The sequence below is a fragment of the Silurus meridionalis genome, chromosome 21 (assembly GCF_014805685.1).
Source record: "Silurus meridionalis isolate SWU-2019-XX chromosome 21, ASM1480568v1, whole genome shotgun sequence".
In the NCBI taxonomy this organism is placed as follows: domain Eukaryota; kingdom Metazoa; phylum Chordata; class Actinopteri; order Siluriformes; family Siluridae; genus Silurus; species Silurus meridionalis.
Genome location: NC_060904.1, coordinates 797,089 through 820,733, shown reverse-complemented (window position 1 = coordinate 820,733; position 23,645 = coordinate 797,089). Strand labels below are relative to the sequence as shown.

The window sequence follows — 23,645 nt, the reverse complement described above, 5'->3', positions numbered from 1 at the left end:
GTTTGTTGATGGTGGTGTGGTGGCGTCTTTTATCCCAGAGATCCTCATGTCTGTGTTACATTCTGGTTCTCCCTTTTAGTTCTGCTGCCATAGTAAATATTGTCTCTACTTACAACCTGATCACTGTACAGTGTCTTTACCTTTTATACAACTATAAGGAGACTTAATAATCCAAAACTTTCTTTCTCTCTTTCTCTCTTTCTCTCTCTCTCTCTCTCTCTCTCTCTCTCTCTCTCTCTCTCTCAGTAGAGTTAAACATGCTCCAGAGAAACCAGTGACCACTGTTACTGCCCCTCTCCTCAGATCTGCCCATTTCATCCTGTTCTGCCTCTGGATGGTGTTCTCTTCAGGATGTTTCACATCAACAGCCTGGAGATCCATGGAATTACAGAGTAGCACAGGAGCTTTAAGTATGGATTTGGACTGTAGGTAATGTCAACAGTTTTCTACACTGACTCAGGACTACAGTTTGCATTTGATCACTCAACACTGTTTATCTATAATAAATGGACATTTGGTGCCACCCAGATGAAGATGAGGTTCCCTCTTGAGTCTAGTTCCTCTCAAGGTTTCTTCCTCATGTCTTTCCTTCACCACAGTTGCCACCAGCTCGCTCATTAGGGACAAACTTACACATAAGAGCCATCTTATTGATTCTTTGCTACTGCTTTATATGTGTAAAGTTGCTTTGAAACAATGTCCATTGAAAAAAGTGCTTTAATTAAATGAAAATTAATTACATTTCCAAAACTGCAGCTCTGTGGGCTGTTCCTGGTCTGCAGTGGTCAGTATCTATTAAAAGTGCTTCAAGGAAGGAACAGTGGTGAACTGGAGAAAAGGTCGTGGGGTGGCCAAAGCTCATTGATGCACGCGAGGAGCGAAGGCTGGTCCAGGTGGTCCAACAAACTGCTGAAGTAGTTGTAAATGCTTAATGGCTCAGAACTGTTTTAGCAGCAAAAGGGGACCAATACAATATTAGACAGTTGATCATAATGTTATACCTGATCAGTGTATATGTGTAACACTTGTTCCTTCAACACCCTCTCTTTATTCTCTCTGTCAAGTTAATAGGACAAAATGAGCAATTTGCCTGCAATTTGCTTTACATCCAGGACCACTCATCAGAGCTGCTGTGAAGGAAAATTTATCAGTACCTCCTGGACAATCATAATTCAGGATTTATCATTTTTATTTTTATTATTTTTAATTTGTCATTATAACAAAAAGACAGCATCGCTTACTCTGTTTCTCTCTCAACTAGTCTCTCCATTTACTTTTACTCGGTGTGTGTCTTTGTCTCCTCCTCTGCCCTTGCCTTTCTCCTCTTTCTCTGCCTCTCGTACAGCAAGAGCAAGGACACCAGGAGAAGGGTTCTGGCTCATGAATATTGATGAGGAGCATTGTGGGGGACAGTGTGATGTTCAACGTTTTATTTTTATTTTTTTAAACGCACTTCAGAAACTGGTAGAAAATCATTTGTTCGAGAATTCAAAACCTCCTGTATCACTTCATCTACCATCTCTTCCCATTAGAGGAACTGTCTGAATACTCCAGGGAAATGGAATGATGTATGTACAGTATAATAGTAACACTAAACAATGACAGGCATGGAGATACGAGGGGTTTCCATGGAAGCGATGCAGTGCACCACTAAACCACCTGCAGCAAACAAGCATATCTCCATATCTCTTTTCACCAGAGATCAATTATTATTACGTCTCATACAGAAAAAAAAATATTAACAGTGGATTGAAATGTCAGATTACCCAGGGATTGGATTCATATGGCTAATAAAGAACATGGCTATTTGGAATACAACTATGGCTGCCTTGATTTAGCAGTGAACCCCTGACCACCTGTAAATATGAGTGGTGGGGTTTGTACTTTATATATTTTACTATTTTAATATCACAGTAATGTTGCAGTGGTTTGTAGAGCATGTATGTGAATCTAAACTGCATTAAGGCAAAACCTTTTTCAGAGCGTTCAGCCGCAAGTCTAGGAGCTGCTTTGTAATTATCCACAGCTGGCCCAAAATGTGGCTCATTTAGCTCACTGAACAAAGATCTTCTTCTTAGCATCCACACAGGGATGGAAGATGTGCGGCACAACCTTTCACCATGACAACCTGGCCTCGTGATAATGGCGAGACCTTTCTTTTTTTTACCATGACAACAAAGCCGAGTTCCTGCAGGAGAGCTGAAATTAATTTGCTCTGATTATATCTGCCTCTGTGACATGACCGTGTCTTCCAGGTTTTGATGGACTTCTCTGAGCCCAAGACTTGACGTTACCTCTTTGCATTTTGTCATTTACTCAGACGGTGGTAATCTGATCAACCACTCGAGTACTGTCTGATATCTCTACGCATTCAATCTCCTCCCGGTGCTCACCCATATTTTTTCTTTCCCTTCTTTTTTTCTTGGATGGAGGCAAGAATGTCAAGAGAACCGGAAGGATAGCCAGACAGTGGAAGGCGGTGATGAGGGCAGTGAGGAAAAAACACCTGAATAGTGTGTGAGTAAGGTTGGACGGAACAGCTGCTAAAGGCAACAGTGCTGCACCATAGCACATGTAACTCTGCAAAGCAGGGACTCCATGCCGCTCTAAGGACAGCTTCACCCATCGCGTTCGTGTTGATTCCCGTCCCAGAGCAAAGGCTGACACTAGAGGCACACTTGAGTCTACGGCATAGTTAACCCCATAAATCAGGCACAGCACTGACATGCAGTCTAACTCCACCTGCCACAGAGTCATGAATCCCAACACACCAAATTCCACGGAGACCACCGTCACAGTTATCCAGGCATTCACCAAAGGGTCAGCAGCCAAAAAGCTAGAAAAAAAGAGCAAAAACAGAGCAGCAATGCACGAGTTCTTCAGCGGTGCACCAACTGAAGATGCGTAGCGGTCCATGTACACAAACGAAGGGTTAAAGATAATGAACTTTACCCTGGAGGTTAGCGAGAGCTTGCGAAGTGTGTCTAACAAGATTGACATCTCCTCTCGCTTGTTCTCTGTCGTCTTGGCCACCAGAAACATCCGGGAAGCCACTACATCAAACTCTCCATCGGCCCGCTTGGCGAATATGATATCGTCTGAGAAATGGAGGTAGCGAGGCTGGCGAAGGAAGCCTGATCGCAAGTGCTCGGTGAAGTTTTTGCGTGGAAGGCTTGTCGTGATGTTAAGACCGTGTAGGTAATTTAGGTAACTTTCAAACCAGGAGATCCTCTCAAACCCTTTGGTGTACTCAAGGAGATCCTCCTGTACGCTGGTATTCCAGTACTCGATAGATTCATAGATGTAGAAGCCAATTACAGGGCTGTAACTGCTAAAGTAGCGCTGTTGCGCCCGAGTGTAGGCGATAGTGCTGGTTTCCGTGGCGACAACGTTACTAAGATCAGAGCCTTCACTCACCTGTAAGTAGCCCATTAATGCAAATGAGATGTATACTAAATAAAAAAGCACTACAAAGGGTTTGACGTACGTGTTGGTGATCCAGTCGCAATAGTATCGTTTCATGAAGGCCACCAGGAGGTGGTTCTCATAGACATGGAGGTCACAGGGATCGGACGCTTCCTCGTTATAATGCGTGTACATCAGGAAGCGATACCATGCTGACTTTTGTTGCAACAAATCAGGCTTGGGTACGCGTCTGCAGAACAGGCTGTGGCGATAGTTATTTTCGAGGTAACCTGCGAAAACCAGATTGGACCCATAAAAGGTGAGGATGTAGAGGTAGTTGAAGAGGATGGAGAGACAGGCAATGCGGCAGAACAGACGCACTGCCTCGATGTTGGTGAAGGGGCTGGCGCCGATACCGAACGTGACCAGGTGAAGGGCGGTGCTGGCTGTGAAGGGGAGCATGCAGTCTGAGAACACAGCAGCCACTCGCTCTTTTACGTGCTGGTCCTCACGTGTCCGTCGCCAAGAAGACAGCATCTCGAACATGCCAAACAAACCATGACCTTAGAGAAAGAGACAAAGAGAGAAAGAGAGGTTTTTCAGATCTTAAATTGTCCAACACAATCACTGCTTCAAGTTACTGTGGCTTTGACTTAAAGTGACAGAAGTGCCTGCTGTGAAAAAGGGGAGCATGAATAATTGACTAACAGTCTGACGAGTCGACGATTCAGCACTAAAACCTCAGTGACAAATGCATGTCAGAGGTCTCTCGGTAGATCTTATATCTTTTTTTTATCCCTTCTCCCCTGCCCGGAGACTAGTGATGAGTTGTTCATTAATGATTTGTCTATTTTGACCGAGTCTTAAATGTGACTTGTAAACAAGAACAAATCATCTTAAGGGGTGTTTTGTTCATTTTTTTTACTGGATGCGCATGAGTAAAGCGTCACAAAATCTCCATAGGAAACAAAATTTGAGTAGTTTACCTCTTCTAGTTCAGCCTGTTTATTCTTTTGTCATGTGACTCCCATAGATGCTATGCAGTTGATTACACAGAAAGTTGAGTAATTCATCTCATACTTCATACTTTGGTATATGGGAGTCACGTGACAAACAAACAAATAATTCAGACTTGACAAATTATAGGATGGTTGTTCAGTGGAACAGCACATTAAGGTTTGTTTTTTTTACCTCCTCACCTGTACAGCTCAAACAGTCAAACTATTACCGCTATCGACCTGTCAATTTACAGCCGACTCCTATTTCCCAGCAGACACCAAACATGGCTGCCATGGATTCCATAATTTTAGCACTCACAAGCTAAACTCCAAGATACAGTATATACTACATGCACACTTGTTTTCAATTACACACAAACCCACTTTGTTCTATTCACACCTTTGTGAAGTATTCACCCTGTTGCCTTTGAGTCTCTGGCAACAAGACACCGTGAATACTTTGTCTGATAATTGTTTAATACCTCTGTCCTGTTTACCCTGTTTATTCTTCACCTGGAATATTCTCTGAACTTTCACTTCTAGCCTGATTCCAGTTTGTAATCTTATTAAGACTGCCTAAACCGGTACATACATGCTAACAGTTTCTCAGGGCGTTGTATAACTTTAATACCAATTTCACAGTCAGTTCTGCACCTGGTTTATTTGTTAAACAGGACCTTTCTTAGATCACAACTCACTTGCTTTTTTCATCCTGAGGCAGTCTAAGAATTCTTGAACAATCCAAAAATAACATTCTAAAAATTGCCCCAGGTTTCCTTGTCAGATCTGATTGTTGTTATGTGGCACTGATTGGAGAGGATGGATGAATAGAAGAACAGAAGGTGCGAAGGTTATTGGCGCTTATAGTAAAAAAATGACAATATTTAATATTTACAGCAAAACCATTATCTTTCTGTATGGATTTATTTTTCTTCTTCATATTAAGCTACACTTGTTTCCCTCATTTAGTTCTTTCACTTATTTGAGTCTTGAATTTCGATCTGACACTAAAACGCACTCGTTCATCTTCAGATATTTTGGAACCCAAGGTGATTGTATGAAATACTGCACTGCAAAAACTTCAATTCTTATTTCTAGCCATAAAAATGTTATTGATCTTAATTAAAGAATAAATTACTATGCAAATGCAGATTGTGTAAGATTATTATGATTGTTTTAAGATTATTTATATATTTTTTCTTAGTTAGTAAAGTGAGGTCTTGTATCTTTTAAGACTTTACTGTATATTAGTTGTAATAACTAGTTTTACTGCTGCCAATAACAAAAAGCTCAATAATCACACTTAGGACTTGTTCATTAGTATTATTTATTCCGAACGATTGTTTTATGTCAACGCCAACACATTTATTTACAACCTAATAACAAATTATAAAAATCTGCAGTATTACGTCACCACACACTTTCCAAACTTTATCACCGCAGTTATGAATTTTTTGGAACTTTGTTCTTTAGAAAAAGTACTTACGGCTTTTTACTACAGTAAGTGTTTCTGTAAATTGATTTTAGTTTTTCAGGATGAACATCTTTGTGTTCAGTAATGTTCAGCAAATTTTCAGAAAAAAAGAATACATTCAATAATGTTTTATGTGACAATACATCAAAGTATTATGAGAAGCAGCAAATAATGATTTTGCTTTGTTTTTGCGTCATAACTACTGTGTTTTACAAGACAGTCTTCATTTAAATGAATAATTGTTAACAGTTTGCATGCATGCATGATCTTGATTTTAATGGTAATCTTGCTTTTAGTTTAAAAGCTTCTCATTTTAAGACATTTATATATAATTATGATGATTCTTAAATTAAGAGGAATTCTCTTGTGTAGTGACTCTGGGTTTTAGATTAAATTTACATACAATTTAAGAAAAGCAAACTGTTAATAAAAGTATTAAGATAGTTTTCATTTAGATTTAAATCAACTGCTTGGAATAAATGTTTAAATGCTACATTTAAGACCTATTGTTCTAGATACGTTTTCTTATTTCAAGAAATCTTACCAAATGTAATTATTTTACTGAACTGGCAGATGTTTTAGATCATACATTTATATCTTATATTCATTTGTTTGATTTATTTCTTGCATTGCTACAGCCTATGGTTGTGGCCTGTCCACTTCCGTTGAAAAACAATAGTAGCCTAAAAGTGTTTCTCATTCGAATTAAATCGAATAACACACTAGTTAGCATGAAAATCACTTTGTCCAATAATTCACCTGCTAAAATCATACACTTCGACTTCGTAGTAAAAATGGTGGCTCTGTGACGTCGCACGTGTACAAATAAAACATGCAGCCTCCTGTCATTTCCCATAGTGTGCACCCATGGTCACAGTAAGCACAGAGATATACGACAGGTGTGAACAAAACACCTTATTTCTGTCTTATCCTAAAGAATCCTAATGACTTTACAGGAATCCCAGGTCAGCGTGCAGCTCAGACGGTCTCTGTGCACATATAGAGCAGTCACTCGTGTATAATTGACGTGACGCGAGGACAGATCTCGTACACACCGTACTGGGAAAGAGCTTCATGCTGCTGCCTGGGGACTCTTCAGAAGTCTGAGATGCTGGAGTAACTGGGTCAGGCTACTTTTACAAGCTTTACAAGCGTTTGCTCGGCCCTTACATCTTAAAGATGATCAAAATAGAACTGATCATAATGATGCTTAAAACATCGATACTATTTATTACAATGAATTCATCTACACACTTTGTTTTGTTCTGTTATGTTTCTTTTCTTTCATTCATTCTTTCTTAATTCTGGGGTTGAGCACACAGCAGAAGCAGATGGCTCTCACCTCCACTGTTGCCATGGCACCGGTGACTCATCAATCATGACAGAGATTCCCTTTTAGCCTCGTCATAACTCCTGTACTCTGACCTGAGAAACACTTCTACTGGACATTTCAGGAGATTTTATTCCACTCGGGGATAGAAAACTTTCATTTAGTTATGCTGAGAAAGAGAACGGGAGAGAGAGAGAGAGAGAGAGAGAGAGAGAGAGAGAGAGAGAGAGAGAGAGAGAGAGAGAGAGAGAGAGAAAGAAATGAGGATGACTCAGCATCTTTGGGCAAACCTTATGTTGTGCAGAAGGTGTTGATGTGTAAGAAATAAAACACTGCACATCTCTGATTTCTTTTAGTAAAATACTGAGTGATGTGCTGCCATCAAACTGAGGTGAGATTCTCTTTCTTTTCTGTTCCATTCCTTTTTTACTACAGCGACTTCCCAGCAATTACAATTTCCTCTGTCCTCAAGTTTAAAGTTACTAAACTCTCAACAGTTCAACGTCCTTTGTTTGTAACATGAAAATAATAGCTATAGCTTCTGTACAGGAAGCAGAAATTATTTGTTCATCTCTAAAATTTGATCCGTCATAACGAACAGATTATTCTCTGAACATAAAAGGATTTAGGGTGTTGAATTAACAAGTCCAGCAGGTGAATATTGATAACAGAATTAAACACCTGTACTAAATACTCGATTAATCACCGTTAGATGATTCCTGGAACTATTGGCAATCTGCAAAAATCCATCCTGGTTTTTCCAGGTTGTGTTATATGGTATGGGAGCCTTTAACATCAGGTTATCTCTAGTCTTTTATACCACAGCAACGTGTCAATGTTTACGATTACAAACTCATCGGGCCTTAAGTTTGAAGTTACAAAGTACTGACACAGGAGACTCCTTCCATCTAAGTATGAAAAGATCATCCTCAGTTTGAGAAAACTCGGCATCTCAAGTACATTATCTGCTATTCAGTGGCGTCTCTTTTTCTTTCCTTACTTTATCTTTCTCTGTCTTTCAGACAATCTCTCTTTTTCTGTTTTATTCTTCTCGGAAAAAAGATGAGTTCCTGCTCCTGTTCCTCTCTAAATTAATCAAACATATGGATAAGATTGTGGAATTTTTCTCCTTCTGCACATCACGAGCATCTCAAAACCTCATTAGGTGCATCTTTATTACCACTCCGGTGTTTTACAGCACATTAGATGGCACACGACTGGTGCTTTCTCCCGATAAATGTAATATTAATCCCGGCAATTACGCTACATCGTGCCTTCTCTGTCGGTTTTCCCATTATTGTTGGAGGATTATCGAATGAGTCCATTCAATGGTTGATGTCTCTGTAATAGAATAAGATTTTTTCTTCTAGTGGAGCACAGAGATAAACTCTCATTGTGCTGAAAGAAGTTTGTAATGCTGTAATTTTACAGCCCATGTTTCTATTTTCCTTTTGCAGCACAGTAGATCAAATCGAGCACTGATGGAGGAAGTGATTGACCTTAGAATGTGACTTCTGATCCTTCAATATTTCAGAGGAACATAAACTAATTATAGATCATACTCAAGCGCAACTGTTTTAGCCTTAAAACAATCAAATAAATAATTGAAATAATTTATAAATAAATGAAGAGAATGCATCTTTTTTTTGTTTAATACATTTAAAACCAAAAGTATGTGCACCCCTGACCATCACACATATTGCTCTTATAATCAGTTTTACTCTTCTATGAAGAATTTTGGGGCGTTTTTAATCATTCAGCTACAAAAACATTAGTGAGATCAGACACTGATGTTGGTAAAAAGGCAATTCCAGCACATCCCGAGGGTGTTCAGTGGGGTTGAGTTCTGGGCCCAGTTTCACTGGGTGTAAATATCGGCAAAAATCCATACAGATAGTTTTTCCGGGTTGTGTTATACAGTGCGACCCACTGGTACCACATGCTGTTTATTTAAAGTGTCTTTTTTTGTTTGTTTGTTTTTTTTTTTACTCATTTTGGATGTATCTGTTTTTATTTATTTGGAGTGTTACTTTTTTAGTTTGAATGCATAATTTGCTTTATTTTCCTAAATATTTATTAATAAAATAAATATATTCATATTTATTTAAGCACATTTTCAAGATTTAGTCCTTTTTTTACTTTTTATTTTTGTGATAAAGTTTAGTACTATTTTACATTGTGTTTCTTTGTTTTTAATTCAGTTTCAATTTTAAAAACTATAATTTGAATAATCAGTTGTTTAAACCTAGCTATCGGTATCGGTAAAGTCCAAGATCGATCGATCTCTACTAAATACCTGTTCTGTGATGCTGCCATCTTTCTATTGGTAGATTTCACACTAATGATGTTTGGCAGGTGCCTTTATCCAGGGTGACTTATAATCATCTCGTTTATTTAGCTGAGGTTTAGGGGCCTTTGCTCAAGGGCCCATTCATGACAGATTAGCTTCTTAGTTTTAGGGGCTTTGAATTTATGACTTTCTGATAAGAAGTCCAGCAACGTCCAACGCTTTAATCGCAGCATTGGATTTCTGTCTACTCTATATCTATTTTATAAACAGCACATTTGCTGGCTTTTTGTCAACACAATAAGGCCCTAAAGGCAAATGTGTGGCTGAAAAGGAAGTGTATTAGATATCTGGACCCTTTTTTGGGTCCATGCATCTTCTCTGCCCCTTTATGTCTTTTCGTCTGCGTGATGTAGTTCCTCCTGAGTGCACTCCTAACCTCTTAAGCACTCTTTTCTTACTGTCATGCTTCCATCGTGTTATTTCCACAGAGTGCTCCAGTTACCAGAAACCCCCTCCTACACGTCGCACTGATTACAGATTGTGTGAAAGATAGAGAACAATAGCAGGAGCAAGAGAACAGGATAAAGACGGAGGCGATCTGTCTGTGTACACCGGGCGTGTGTTTGTCGCTCTGTGTTTGTGCTTCGGATTATATAGAGAAAATTTCAGAACAGTTCATTTCTATTCATTGCTTTGAATTGTGAGTTCTTAAGTCTAAAATACAAAAGAAATTGGACCATGCAATCCCGTAGAGAATGGGCTGTTGCTCTCTGCTGGGTCTTTCATCTGGATTTTAATGTTTAATGAGATTATAAAAGCAGAGCTACAAGTGGTGAGGATTGTTTAACAGGACCTACTTTCCCCAATCAGATTCATTGCATGTGATTTAAATCATGTCACACATGGAAAACTTTTTGGCATAGTTAGGAAACTAAGTTAAGGGTATGAAGATTCCACCTCGCCAACAAGAAATTTCTTTTTACCAAGTCTGAATTTTGTTCACTTTGTTCCTAAAAAAAAATCTGTCTAGAAATAATGAAGCAGGGTGAAATCAGACAGACACAGACCAGAAGTCTCAAGTGCAATTTGCCTCCAAGCCACTGGGGGGGTCCCAAAACCAAAACCGTCCCAAAACTGTGTTAATAATCAACTCCAACTAATCATCATGGATTTTTGGTGATGTCAGGCCTCGGTGGTTTGGTTTCTCCTCATTACTAATTACTAATGTTTACCTCCTTAGTCGCTCAGATTTGCGTAAAAACTAACAAAGGTAGACGGACGGAAAAACGGTTCTAGTGCAGCATGTCAAGCTAAGAATAACTTCATTGAATTAAAACAAACGTTAGTGATAGTCTATCTGGGTAAGTCATCGGTACTGTTTTTGTTCTGGCTCCGAGGTGATGGAATGAACTTCCCCTAGATGTCTGAATAGCTGAGTCACCACCTATCTTTAAATGATGGGTGAAGACCTTCATTGGCCTGAAACACTTAAACTAGCACTTATTTTCCCTCTGTGTTTCATGTTATTATTTTTTATTAAAAAAGTGTGCTATAATTCTCAATACTCTGAACAGAGATTCAGCTGATGGTATCCTAAGTTTGCAACCTACTGTTGATTTATTCTTCAAAGCACGTTTGTAAGCCGCTCTGAATAAGGGAGTTTGATAAATAGCCTAAATGTAAATGCAAATGTGATGGTGTTTTACCCAGCATGATGAAAGGAATGCCGAGGTACGTGGAATTGTATTTCCCACCGGTGAGGTTAAAGATCCCGGCGGAGGTGAGAGTCGCTAGGCTGACGGTGACCAGTGCTAAGATTCCCAGCCACGGTTTGGTTCGTACGCAGTCTCTCATAGAAGAGCAAAGCACAGCAAGGGAGAGGCATGCGGCCAGGCTAAAGAGCAGCGGGCGCTCAGATACACGACTCGTTCTCTGGAAGTCCCTCTGCAGCGAGGATGAGGTGAATGGGTAGAGCCCCAGCTCGGGGTGTGCCGTACTGAAGCTCTCCAACTCGTGGCAGAAGAGCAGCTCCCAGCGAGCCGCCACCATCTCGTTCAGCGCACTGGCGACCTGCAGGTAATAGGTGAGCTGGAGCGCTCGGGCAGCTCGGACACCTTCCCGACCGTTGCCCATGGTCTGAACCCCACCAAGCTGGTGTCCTATATAGGCCTCTCGCCCGTCCTTGAGTTGTGTGATGGGGTAGCGCAGCAGTGGCACAGTCCGGTTTGAGGCTCGAGCCAATCGCATCTCCTCCAGTACTCGCAGGATGTCGTCTATGATGCAGTTCTTGCTATCATCCAGCAGGCAGAGATGAGCAAAGGTGTAGTTGAAGCCCAGCATCGGAACCTGGATGTGTGTGATGGCACTATGAAGCTGATAAGAAGGATACATGTTAAGGTAAACCATATTATTAACTTTAAAAGAGAAGAACAAGAGACTGATGAAGTAGACATTGTATTACCAACATTTAACAATATCAAATGCACTATAACTATAACTGGATACAAATAACAATTACAAAATTACAAAAATTCAAATCATTGGTGATTTGCTGTCGGAGGAGCGGAGTCTAACACGTGCTGTGATAAAAAAATATACAATCTTGTAGTGGTTGAACCTCAGTCAGTATTTTACTATAACATCAACATGCCCAGTGTTTTAGTCCTTACTTAACATACACCTGCCAGCCAATCAGAAGAGAGGATTTTTCGAGCTCTGGCTATAACGTGAAATTATAGGGGCTCGTGTTTAACACGTGTTTTCCACTTCTGAACACAAAGAGGCAAATGTTGCCCAGCTGTCCACCAAAGCAATTAGAAAGATTGCAGTTCAGCCGACAGAGAAATTACTGGTGCTGAGGCTGCGAGAGTGTGATTTTATCCAGTCCTAAAAAGCATTCGCATACAACTGTCGAGACCTGCAGGGTCACTGTTGCTAGGCAACAGGGAAACATGGCACCGATCCAAGGACGTTCACTTTTACTTCCTGTTTAAAATTCATTCTATTATATAGCACATAGCTCAGGGACCACAAACAAACAAAATTATCACTAAAAGCTGGAACGGATTGAAAGCTTTTAAAGGAGCTTGGCCACTCCGTGGATTTCTGATGGGACGCACGTGTCTACGTTTTTTTTTTTTTTACTCACCATAGAGGAAACAAATATATAGTCAACTTTTTTTTTATTAAGAGAAATTCTGCACAATACTGTGAGCATGTGTTATTGAGTGGCCTTGCTGATGCAAAAATATGATTTTCTGTCTGTCAGATTTTGTGAGCATTTTGAATGAAATTAAGTGATTGAAAGTTGGTCTTATTAGAAGAATTCAGCTCATACAGCGTGTGTATGTGATGCTCAAATCTGGTGTAACAGACATCTTCTCCAAAGCAGTCATTTAGAAATAATACGGCAAATACATGAGTCAGCAATGACATTAACGAGGGTTTCATTTCATTTAGGTTCATGAGAACCAGGTTCAAGTAAACTATTTGTGTGACCTTCATACATACATATTTATGAAGTATTTCAGTGTCCTTCACATGACTTCCCCTGAATCACATCTAATAACAAATCAATAAAACAAAGAAAAAAATATTTAAAGTTTTTACATTTAATTAGAGATTAGTCTGTGTATGTTGTGAAACACACTTCACCAAACGCTGCATCAAGCCATAGCAAAAGAAGTATAAGTTCATTGTAAATGATTTTCTACACAGTGACACACACCACAACTTTTTACTGTTTTTTTTAACACAAAAAAAATATAGTATTTTTTATCACTGGGTATCAGCCTAAGTTTTGTATTTGACCCTTTACAAGTGAACTGGTTTACGTTATTGATCCGTCGATCACGTGTTAATATACTTGTGCAGAAAGATTTTAAAAGAAAAAGTACTAAAGTAGAAAATTCCTGATCTCCTGAGATAAAGATTTCATTTAGTAACATAGACACGTCATTTCATTTAAACTAAATATATCTGTTTACATACATGTTTATTGTAATCAATTAAATGTAATTACATAAATAAATTGTATGATTTGTGTAAATAATTGTGTAATAATAAGTGCGTTATTTTGCTTCTATAATAACTTTTTGCTTCCAGAGTAACAGTTGTGTAATAAAATCTGCAGATTTGTTTAAACATAATCCATCTATTTAAATATTATAAACATTATTTTGGCGATTTTTTTTAGTACCCTGGAGTTTTTTTGTTCAGAAAACATCAGGTCCCAGCTATTTTTGAGGTTGAGTTGGATATGTGAAAGCAGCAATGTTTCCTCTAGTGCGCCAAGCATCACCTCACAGGGAAATCATCTCACAGAACGTCTATCCACCTTCTTACCTTCAGGACGAGGTCAGCGTGGTGAGGCTCGAGCACGCTGCCCTTGCGCGAGGTCACGATCACGCGCCCGTACCGGCCCGGGGTCTGGAGGTCGGAGTAGAGCGTGTGTTTGGAGCGGTTGACAGGGAACAGGCTGTCCACCAGGTTGCCCTCGATCTTCGCCAGGCTGTGTTTTGGAGCCAGCAGGCGCTCCACTTCCTCCTCCACCCGGTACCTGCTGAAACTGGCGCCGAGCAGCACCGAGAGGAGCACCGGCGCCGAGGCGAAGAACACCGGGTGGTTGGCGACGAAGTGGCCCAGCTTGTGGAAGGACGCGCGCAGCCCCTCGCGCACCGCTTGCCGCAACATCCTAGAGCGCGAGCGGAGACGGCGTGCGGGCGGCGAGCCTTCTCGTCGTCTTCGTCTTCATCAGCACCACCATCATCATCATCAACACCAACATCAACAAGAACATTATCATCAGGGGTCCCGAGCATCTACGTTCGGTCTAACACCAAAGTCTCCGCAGTGAACGGCGTCCGGATGGAGCGATGACACCACGTTAACGTGAGGATCTTTTGTGCGCGAGCACGTGAGCATCCACCGGCGTGAACACAGGAGTCTGGATAAAAAAAAACGAAGAAAAAAGTATTGGGACTGTACTTACGCAATATGCAGCTGCAACACACCCCTGCCACGCACATACACACGCACACACACACACGCACACACACACACGCACACGCACACGCACACACACACACGCAGCACGAGAAAGACGCACGCAGAGCCGGCGTCTATGCGGCATGCAGGAATTAAACTTGAGACCTGCGCGTCATCTTCGATGCATCTTGAATGATACACACACACACACACACACACACACACACACACACACACACACACACACACACACCATTATTTCTTTCTCTTCTGTCCTGAAATGGAATCAGAGGTGAACCAGAAGACCGAATTCTCCTTCACATTTTTAGGAGCGACATCACAAAGCCCTGGATGTGCACCGAGCCAGCAGGTTGTGAAATGTGGTGCGCAGGTCCTCCAGGTGTGTGAAGCTATTATTCAGGACGCCTAGATGATCTCCAGTATCCGCTCGTTGTGTCGCGCTGAAGGTGAACACACCGGCACCGAACAGGAGCACGAGGAAGAGGAGGAGGAGGAGGCAATAATAATGGTGAAGGCATCTCCTCTGTGTTCTCTGTAGCCTACATAATCGCTTATTTTGAGCCCTCGTGGACCAGCGGAAGCGGATGTGGTACTCCACCTACACTGATGGCGAACTGACGGAGAAGTTTAGAATGAAGAGGAGAGGTTCTCTGCCTCTATGGGGCTCGTGCACAGATATCACGGGTGCGCGCTCTCTCTCTCTCTCTCTCTCTCTCTCTCTCTCTCTCTGGGTCACTCTCAAGAAATAAAGACAACAAGTTGGAGTTTTCCTTTTCCATCAAAGATACATCGTTAAAAAAATCACTCCTATCCTTCCAACACACTTAACTATGCAAAAATCACACACTATATGAGCAAAAGTTTGTGGACACCCAACCATAAGATACTGTATGTGCTCCTTTTGGAGCATCCCATTCCACCTTTAGACTCCATTTGCTCTTCCGGGAAGATGTTTCACTAGATTTTGTGGAGATTCATTTAGTTACAAGGGAGTTAGTAAAGTCAGGTAGGTGAGGTGACGAGTCCTGGGGTGCAGTCAGCGTAAATAATTTACCCCAATACGGTTTAGAGATTTATAGCAGGAGATCTTCCAACACATGAAAAGCAGATTTTCTCAGAGCTGGCTTTAGGGGCCACAGGTCTGGAACAGGTTTGGGTCTCCTAGTCTGAGTGAAGGGGAAATGTAATCATCACTAGGGAAAGCTTTTTGCCATGATGTGTTCAATGAGGCAAAATATTTGGACTTAGTCATTTTGCAGTCGTTTGGTTAGACCAGCATTTCCCAAGACATTGGCCGGGACGACGCGGTCCTCATGAATGATCTCAGAGCAGTCCAGATTTTACTCCATGTGAGTTTTTCCTGCACACTGGAGGACTTGGAGGCACAGATTCAGGAGGTTCTCAGCAATATCCCAAACCACTTCCTTCAGAAGAATGACGCCGCCGGTTGGAGTTGTGGAACCAGAAGCTCCTGAGCAATAAATTAGCTCAACATCTGAGTTCATTTTAGATTCAACAGCAACCCCCGAAAGCTCACTGATGGAGAAACAGCATGAGTAGAATGTAATTTTTTGAGTATTGATTAAGAGGTTGTTTATCCTCAAATGTCCAATATGTGAGAAGGTGCAAATGAAAATGAAAGATGGAGGATGGACTCAGCTTGAAGACACTGACAGGAAACCTCATGAAAATGTTCTGTACATATTATTTGTTCACATAAATTTAAGCAAAAATATTTGAGTGGCTGTAATGTGTTCGTTCCAAATTTACTGTTCAGAGAGTTTTTTCTTGTGATGTCCAGCGAATGTCATGTTGGCACGTGGAGAACTGATCCAGGAACCGTTCACAGCTCTGGGGTTTGATCCTGTCTGTGCAGCACGTTCTACACATGTTCTCCATTTCCATCTGCCTTCCAAAAACATGCGGTTGTAAGCTGCTCAGGAAGCCATTCATGTTATCTCATCATTATCATCATCATCATCATCATCATCATCATCATCATAATCATCATCGTCATCTTCATCATCTACAATCATCAATTATCAATGCTGAGGTTTTTAATTAAGGGCAAATCAGGTGCATGTACTTTGGGCCTTTATAGTGAACATCTGATGATGGAACAGTAGACACAGCGGTGGATTTACACGCACACACACACACACACACACACACACACACACACACACACACACACACACACTTGTTTCTATCCTTAAACACACAGCAAATAACGACATGTGCTTTTTGTCATCCGCGTGCAACCAGGATCGCTCTCTACTCCTCCCTTCACTCTCTCTTTCTCCTCGACCTTTGGCCCGTACACATGACGAGACTTCCATGGAGCTATCGTCATGGTAACCATTTTCTCAGCTTTGTTTTCCGTGCCTCACAGTCTTCGCCATGCAGTTCCAGCTACACTGACAAGACATGATGGTTCCCATGGTTACCTGCAAGTTTCAGGTGCTAGGAATTGGATCGATGGCCTTCTGCTTTGTAAACGCGCTTAGCCGTGATGCACATTCAGAGACGTGGAAAAGATCTCAAACATATTCGGAATAAAGTTTCATTAATGATGATTATGAGCGGTACGGGCAAGTATTGGGACATGCACTTTTTAAATTTAACTTGCATTTTAAAAATTACATTTACACCACTTATCCAGAGCGGCTTATATTTATCTTATTCATACAACTGAGCAGCAATGGTGTTGGGGGCCTCACTCAGGGGCCCAGGATTTAAACTCATGACTTTCAGATAAGTCTAACGGTTTAACGGTTTAGTGCATGCAACAAATGGAAGGCAGGTGGTTTTAATGTTATGGCTGATCAGTGTATATAAATTATTTGCATTGCACTCCTCCTCCTCCTCCTCCTCCTCTTCCTCCTCATATCCCCTCCTGCCTTTCTGCAGTGACCCAGTGCTTTGCTTTTGCTCCTGCCCCTTCATGACAGCAGATTTACGCTCCGTCTGTTCCTACAGGCGGGCTCGAATCTCAGGGTTACACAGCAAACAGAGTGCAAAGAGCCAAATCTGAGCACCTCAGAGAGAAGAAAAGAGCAGTGAAGTGCTCGAAGAAGAGGAAACGCAAAGATTCCCTGAGTCACGACTGCCTGCTGGAGCAAACTGGGCATGAGCTCGGCAGGGTGATCCTCACCGCATGCTCACAGGAACGCAACATATTTCTGAATGAGTCACACACACACACACACGCACACACACACACACACACACACCACACACACACACACACACACACACACACACACACACACACACACACACACACACACACACACACACACACACACACACACACACACACACACACACACACACACACCACACACACACACACGCACACACACACACAGACACACACACACACACACACACACACACACACACACACACACACACACACACACACACACACACACACACACACACACACACACAGAGAGCAAATTTAATTCAATCACAAGATTACATTCTATACCTATCTCTTTCTCATCCTTGTTTTTTCTCCGTCTTTTCCTCTTGGCCTGTCCTCAGGGCAATCAGGACAGAAAGGCATTTAAGGAAAGGTCTCTCTCTCTCTCTCTCTCTCTCTCTCTCTCTCTCTCTCTCTCTCTCTCTCTCTCTCTCTGTATCTCTCTCTTTCATGTCATCCCTGGAGTGCACACCTTATCTTCGGAATGAAAAAGAAGACACTGCAGGTCAGTTTTTTCAGACACCTTGCAGGCATATAAATGAAAAATATATAGGCCTGAACTAGCAAGACGTTTTTCAGACACACACACACACACACACACACACACACACACGCACGCAATGTATTTCACATGACACACACTGATTAGTCATGGTGAAAGATAATTATATCGGCAATATAACATTTATGAAACCTAATCATCTTTATGATTCTTTATGAAATTATTATAAAGAAATCCAGATGTGCATTAAGGATGAAGTATTGAAACGTGAGCCTCATCACCAGATGTGCATTAAGGATAAAGTATTAAAACATGAGCCTCATCATTATCATCATCATCATACATTATACAGGCAAAAGCATTTTGGGACACCTGACCTTTCCACCCAGATGTGGTTCTTCTCCAGTTTGTTACCACGAAGATGGAGGCATTCAATTACAGAGGACGTCTTCGGATTTGTGAAATTTTAGTGGCATGAAATTTTGCCTTCACTTGAACTAGGAGACTTAAATCTGTTCCAGCGTGACAATGCTCCTGTACACAAATCCAACTCTATGAAGATCTGCTCTTCATGATTTGATGTGTAAGATCTCCTGCTATAGAGCTCAAACTCACTTAAAAACCTTTGGGATGAAGGTGAACACTGACTGCACCTCAGGCCTCCTCATCTCACTGTGATTTGATTGAGACAGACCTCACAATGGCCACGTCCTGGATCCAAATCCTGGGTGGTGAACTAGAGAGTGGACTGAGCTGAAGTCAAGATTAGAAATGAGCCTGAATAAAAACACATGAATATGATTTCCATAAAATATTTTCTAAAAAACAAAAGGTATCAACATATGGATAGAAAAATACATTTTGGTAAAATCCTGATTATTATTATTTTTTATCATTTTCAGCTGCTGAATAGAATTCAGTCTCGACAACATGCAGGGTTTTTATCCTTCAGTAAAAATATTATTTGTGGGTTTTAATAAAGCAAAGGAATTCCTTAGACACAGATAAGTGGCTCTTATTACAGTTATCATTTTTCAAATTGCAGGTCTTAAAGCTTTACTGAATACGTAGGAAAATTGTCAATCATAATAATACATAATAATAATAGTGACACAATCTGCTGTATAATATTTCATTTTTAAAATATGATCAATAAGATTTGTATTGGTTAGAATTGAGATTGTAAATCTGATGATTTTTGCAGTGTTTTTGCAGTAAACGTGTCGTTTTTAAAGTTTATTTTGTCCCTTTTGCCCTCTGTTTTAATAACACAGTGCCAGTAACTTGACCTTGAAGCAGAGTTTCTCTCTTTTCTTTGTGTTTCATCACAGGGAGTCTTCTGAAACATCCTGATTGTGTGCCGTCACACAGAGAACCCTGAGAGCTCATAGAAACCTTCCTGAAGAGAAGGCGAATCCTGCGCTCGAGCGATCCGTACGTTTTCCTTCACCTCCACCTTCATTTGTTTGAATAAGTCATTTCCAGGCTATTTGAGGAATTTTTAATTCTCTGTGTTAATGTAATACCAGGGGGAAGATGAGCAGGATGACGCCTCGGTTACCATAGCGACGGGGAATGGAAATGAACGCAATTAAAGATTAATTAGTTAATTAGCATACAGGAGTTTTATGGGAAAGTGAGTGTGTACAGTTCAAACTTAAAATAGAGAAGAACAGGAAGGAGACTCTGAGTTGAGATCTTTATCCTCCATGAACTCATTCCTGAACTCGATAATTAACCCTGACATCACTGACTCCTGGAATTCATTATCTGTTTGGTTTATTTTATTAGGTTTTATTATTATTTGTGATTCTTTGTTCACATGTAGGACATGTAGATCATGTAGTATTTAACACCTCTGTGCAGTTATGGAAGCTTCTTCAAAGGTTGTTCATCAGTTAAAAGGTAACGAAAAGTTCTTAACTCCCTGAAAAGGTTAGTTGTGGACCACTTTAGAAACCTGCCAATGATGTAGCATTTGTTTTAACTATTAATTGGTGTCCTTAATTAAGGCTTCGTTATCTTCCTGAAAAGATTCTACTGGGGTTTTACCTCTGAAATATTAATCACGGTGTGATACTACTACTACTACTACTAATAATAATAATCATAATGACATCTTTTACTTTAAAAAAGAACCCACTTATTTGTTTTCTACAAGTGCACTGTGTCCAAAAGTATTGGGACACCTGCTGTTAGTAGCATAAAATGAATCTACTGATCACCAACATACAGTTCAGCATCAGTTCAACATCAAGCAGAACATTTAGAGAGGAATAAATGATGAAGAAACTCCAGACTCGAACTCACCACAACACACGTGACCTCATTTACACGTTTTATTAAAGAAGGTTTTGTGTTCATGATAATTATAATAGAAATCAATCAGTGTTTGAGTCATTAATCTCATTCTATTAATAGATCAGTGTGCTGAGAGTCACATTCGAGTCTTTACACAGAAACTGAGGTGATTACAGTTTTTTCTGAATGCTTAAGCGCTAATCGTGATTCTTGTAGCACAATTTCTAAAACTATTAATACGTATAGCAAAACCACTCACTGAGTTTGCAAAACTAAAAGCACAAACACTGCTTTGCACTCAGTTTGCAATTTTGTAACAGACACTTTGCAAAACTGTAGGCACAATTCACTGCACAGCACTCTTTTTGCAGAACTTTAAACACAACTCACTGTTTACACTCAATTACCAAATTTCCAACACACTCCTAGCAAAATTATACACATGTATGGCTATCATTAACACTATTTTGCCAACTGTCTGGCACACTTTCACATGTGAAAACTGTTTTAGATAATTAGTTCACTTTGCAATCAGCCTAAGCACTGTAAATAAGCCACAGGTAAGCTGTCTGTGTGGAGTACAATGGAAGGAGCAGTAAGAGTGAGAAGAGTGAGAATCAGAGGAGGCCGAGGAGGCCGAGGGAGAGGACGTGGAGGTGAAGAAGCTGGAGGGAGAGGACATGGAGGTGAAGAAGAGAGAGGGTTAGAGGAAGTTAGAGGAAGAGGACAAGGAGGAGCAAGAAGAGGACAAGGAGGGGAAAGAGGAAGGGTAAGAAGAGTAAGAAATAGAATAACTGATGACATCAGAGCTACAATAGTGGACCATGTCATCAACCATGGGATGACCCTGAGGGAAGCTGGCCAACGGGTTCAGCCTAATTTGAGCCGCTACACTGTGGCAAGCATCATTAGGACATTTCGAAATGAGAATCGGTAAGTACTTTGTAGCACTGCCATACTCTAATGAGAAACACAACAGTACCATACATGCAAAAATACTGAAATTGTTACTTTACAGAATTGCTAGACGTCCAGATGTTGGGGCAGAGGAAGAATGTTCACTCCAGAGCAAGAGACCCATATAGTGAACATGGTGATTGCCAATAATGCAATAAGACTGCGAAATACAGCAGCGCATAATTGATAATGACACCATCTTTCAAAATATACACAGTGTAAGCATTTCTGCACTAAGTCGTGTACTTGCGCGACACAGAATAAGAATGAAGCAAATTTACAGAGTTCCTTTCGAGAGAAACACAGAACGTGTAAAGCAACTGCGATATGACTATGTGCAGGTAAGCTATAGTGTCATTGGTTCTGAATTTGGAAGTGCATACTGTAGTGCTGTGCATGGGCCTGATGTGTTGCATTTGTTTTGTCTTGTCCAGAAAGTGATGGAACTAGAAGCAGATGCAATGGGACATGAGCTACTTTTTGTAGATGAGGCCGGTTTAACCTCAGTAAAACCAGGAGACGTGGCAGGAACATTACTGGACACCGTGCCATCATCAATGTCCCAGGACAACGTGGTGGTAACATAACCATGTGTGCAGCTATAAGCCAAAATGGTGTTGTTCACCATCATGCAACCATAGGCCCATACAACACTGCACACATTATTGCATTCCTGGACACCTTACATGACATGCTAACTGTTCAGAGACCAGAGCATACCCGATATGTCATCATATGGGACAATGTTAGTTTCCATAGGGCTGCTTTGGTCCAACTGGTTTACAGACCACCCATCCTTCATGGCACTCAACCTCCCTCCATACTCTCCATTCTTAAATCCCATCGAGGAGTTCTTCTCTGCCTGGCGCTGGAAAGTGTACGACCGTCATCCTCATCAACAGGTAGCCCTTTTACAGGCAATGGAGGAGGCATGTGGAGATATTGACCAGGCATCATGTCAGGCCTGGATATGGCATTCAAGGAGATATTTTCCCCGGTGCCTTGGACTGGAGGATATTGCATGCGATGTGGACGAAATTTTGTGGCCGGACCCAGAAAGACGACATGATGTAGGCTGATTGTCTTTTTTTTCTTTTTTTGTGAAATTACTATTTTGTGTTCTGACTTTGTCTTGGTTTTGATGAGTGTGAATAAACACCAATACTTGAAGTTTGGATCCTTGTATGTTTACATGACACTATGACAAAAGTATGACCTCAAATTGACATCTGTACACAGAGAAAGCAAAAGCCAGATGTGTTTTGTATTCATACCATCAGTGTGTAGTTGGCACATTGTGTGCTTAGTAGATGATGGCTTGTGTTTACTGTTTGATACGAAAACACTATTTTTACGAAGGTGTGAAGAGTTAATCTAGCTGTGTTCGCTTTTGCAAGAAAACTACAATGTTTTGATAATTGGGTGAAAGGTTTTCTTATTTGTGTGTAGAGTTTTGCAAAAATAGCCAATAGTTACAAAAAATGTGCTTAAGCAATCAGAAAAAACTGTAAGTGAAGAATCTTGTGATAAAAATGATAATAGGAACATTAGAGTTATAATAATTCACTACTTTGGACACTTAAGTACATTTAAAAAGCAAAAACTTTTGTACTTTTACTCAAGTGAATGTTTAAAGGGACACTTTTACTGGAGTCACATTTTACTGAGTGTCTCTACTTTTACTCAACTACATGGTTTGTGTACTTCATCCTCCACTGGTTGGCAGATGTGGAAGATCTCCTGCTATAGAGCTACAACTCTATTAAAGATGATGAATGTGAACGCTGACTGCACTCCAGGCCTCCTCACCTCATCTACATCACTACCTTACTTTACTAACACACTTGTAGCTGAATAAATCTTCACAAATCTCCACAAAATCTACTGAAACATCTTCCCAGAAGTGCAGACCGTATTATTAGGAAATGAGGACTAATGTAGAATGAGATGTTCAAGAAGAAGCACATACTGATGTTATTATCAGGTGTCCACAAACCTTTGGTCATGTAGTGTATATTTCTTTCCTGTCTGAAATGAATTTTCAATTTATGTCGGAAATTGTTTCCTGAGTCTTCTCTCGTGTGTGTGTGTGTGTGTGTGTGTGTGTGTGTGTGTGTGTGTGTGTGTGTGTGTGTGTGCTAAACATAAGAGAGATGCATAAGACCAATCT

General features: G+C 40.7%; 1 protein-coding gene and 1 long non-coding RNA gene across 2 annotated transcripts; one reads left to right on the top strand and one right to left on the bottom strand.

The window, feature by feature from the left end:
- Positions 1–529: 529 nt before the first annotated feature.
- ptchd1 (patched domain containing 1) lies at positions 530–15,154 on the bottom strand. The gene is made up of 4 exons (XM_046834208.1): positions 14,737–15,154; positions 13,842–14,442; positions 11,204–11,870; positions 530–3,968 (listed from the first exon to the last, which is right to left on the bottom strand). The coding sequence occupies exons 2-4, from the start codon at positions 14,187–14,189 to the stop codon at positions 2,317–2,319; spliced, it is 2,667 nt and encodes an 888-aa protein (XP_046690164.1). The 5' UTR covers positions 14,190–14,442; positions 14,737–15,154; the 3' UTR covers positions 530–2,316.
- Positions 15,155–18,117: 2,963 nt separating this feature from the next.
- Positions 18,118–20,268, top strand: LOC124375629. The gene is made up of 3 exons (XR_006923713.1): positions 18,118–18,220; positions 19,549–19,651; positions 19,747–20,268. It is a non-coding gene; the product is annotated as an uncharacterized LOC124375629 (long non-coding RNA).
- Positions 20,269–23,645: the final 3,377 nt, after the last annotated feature.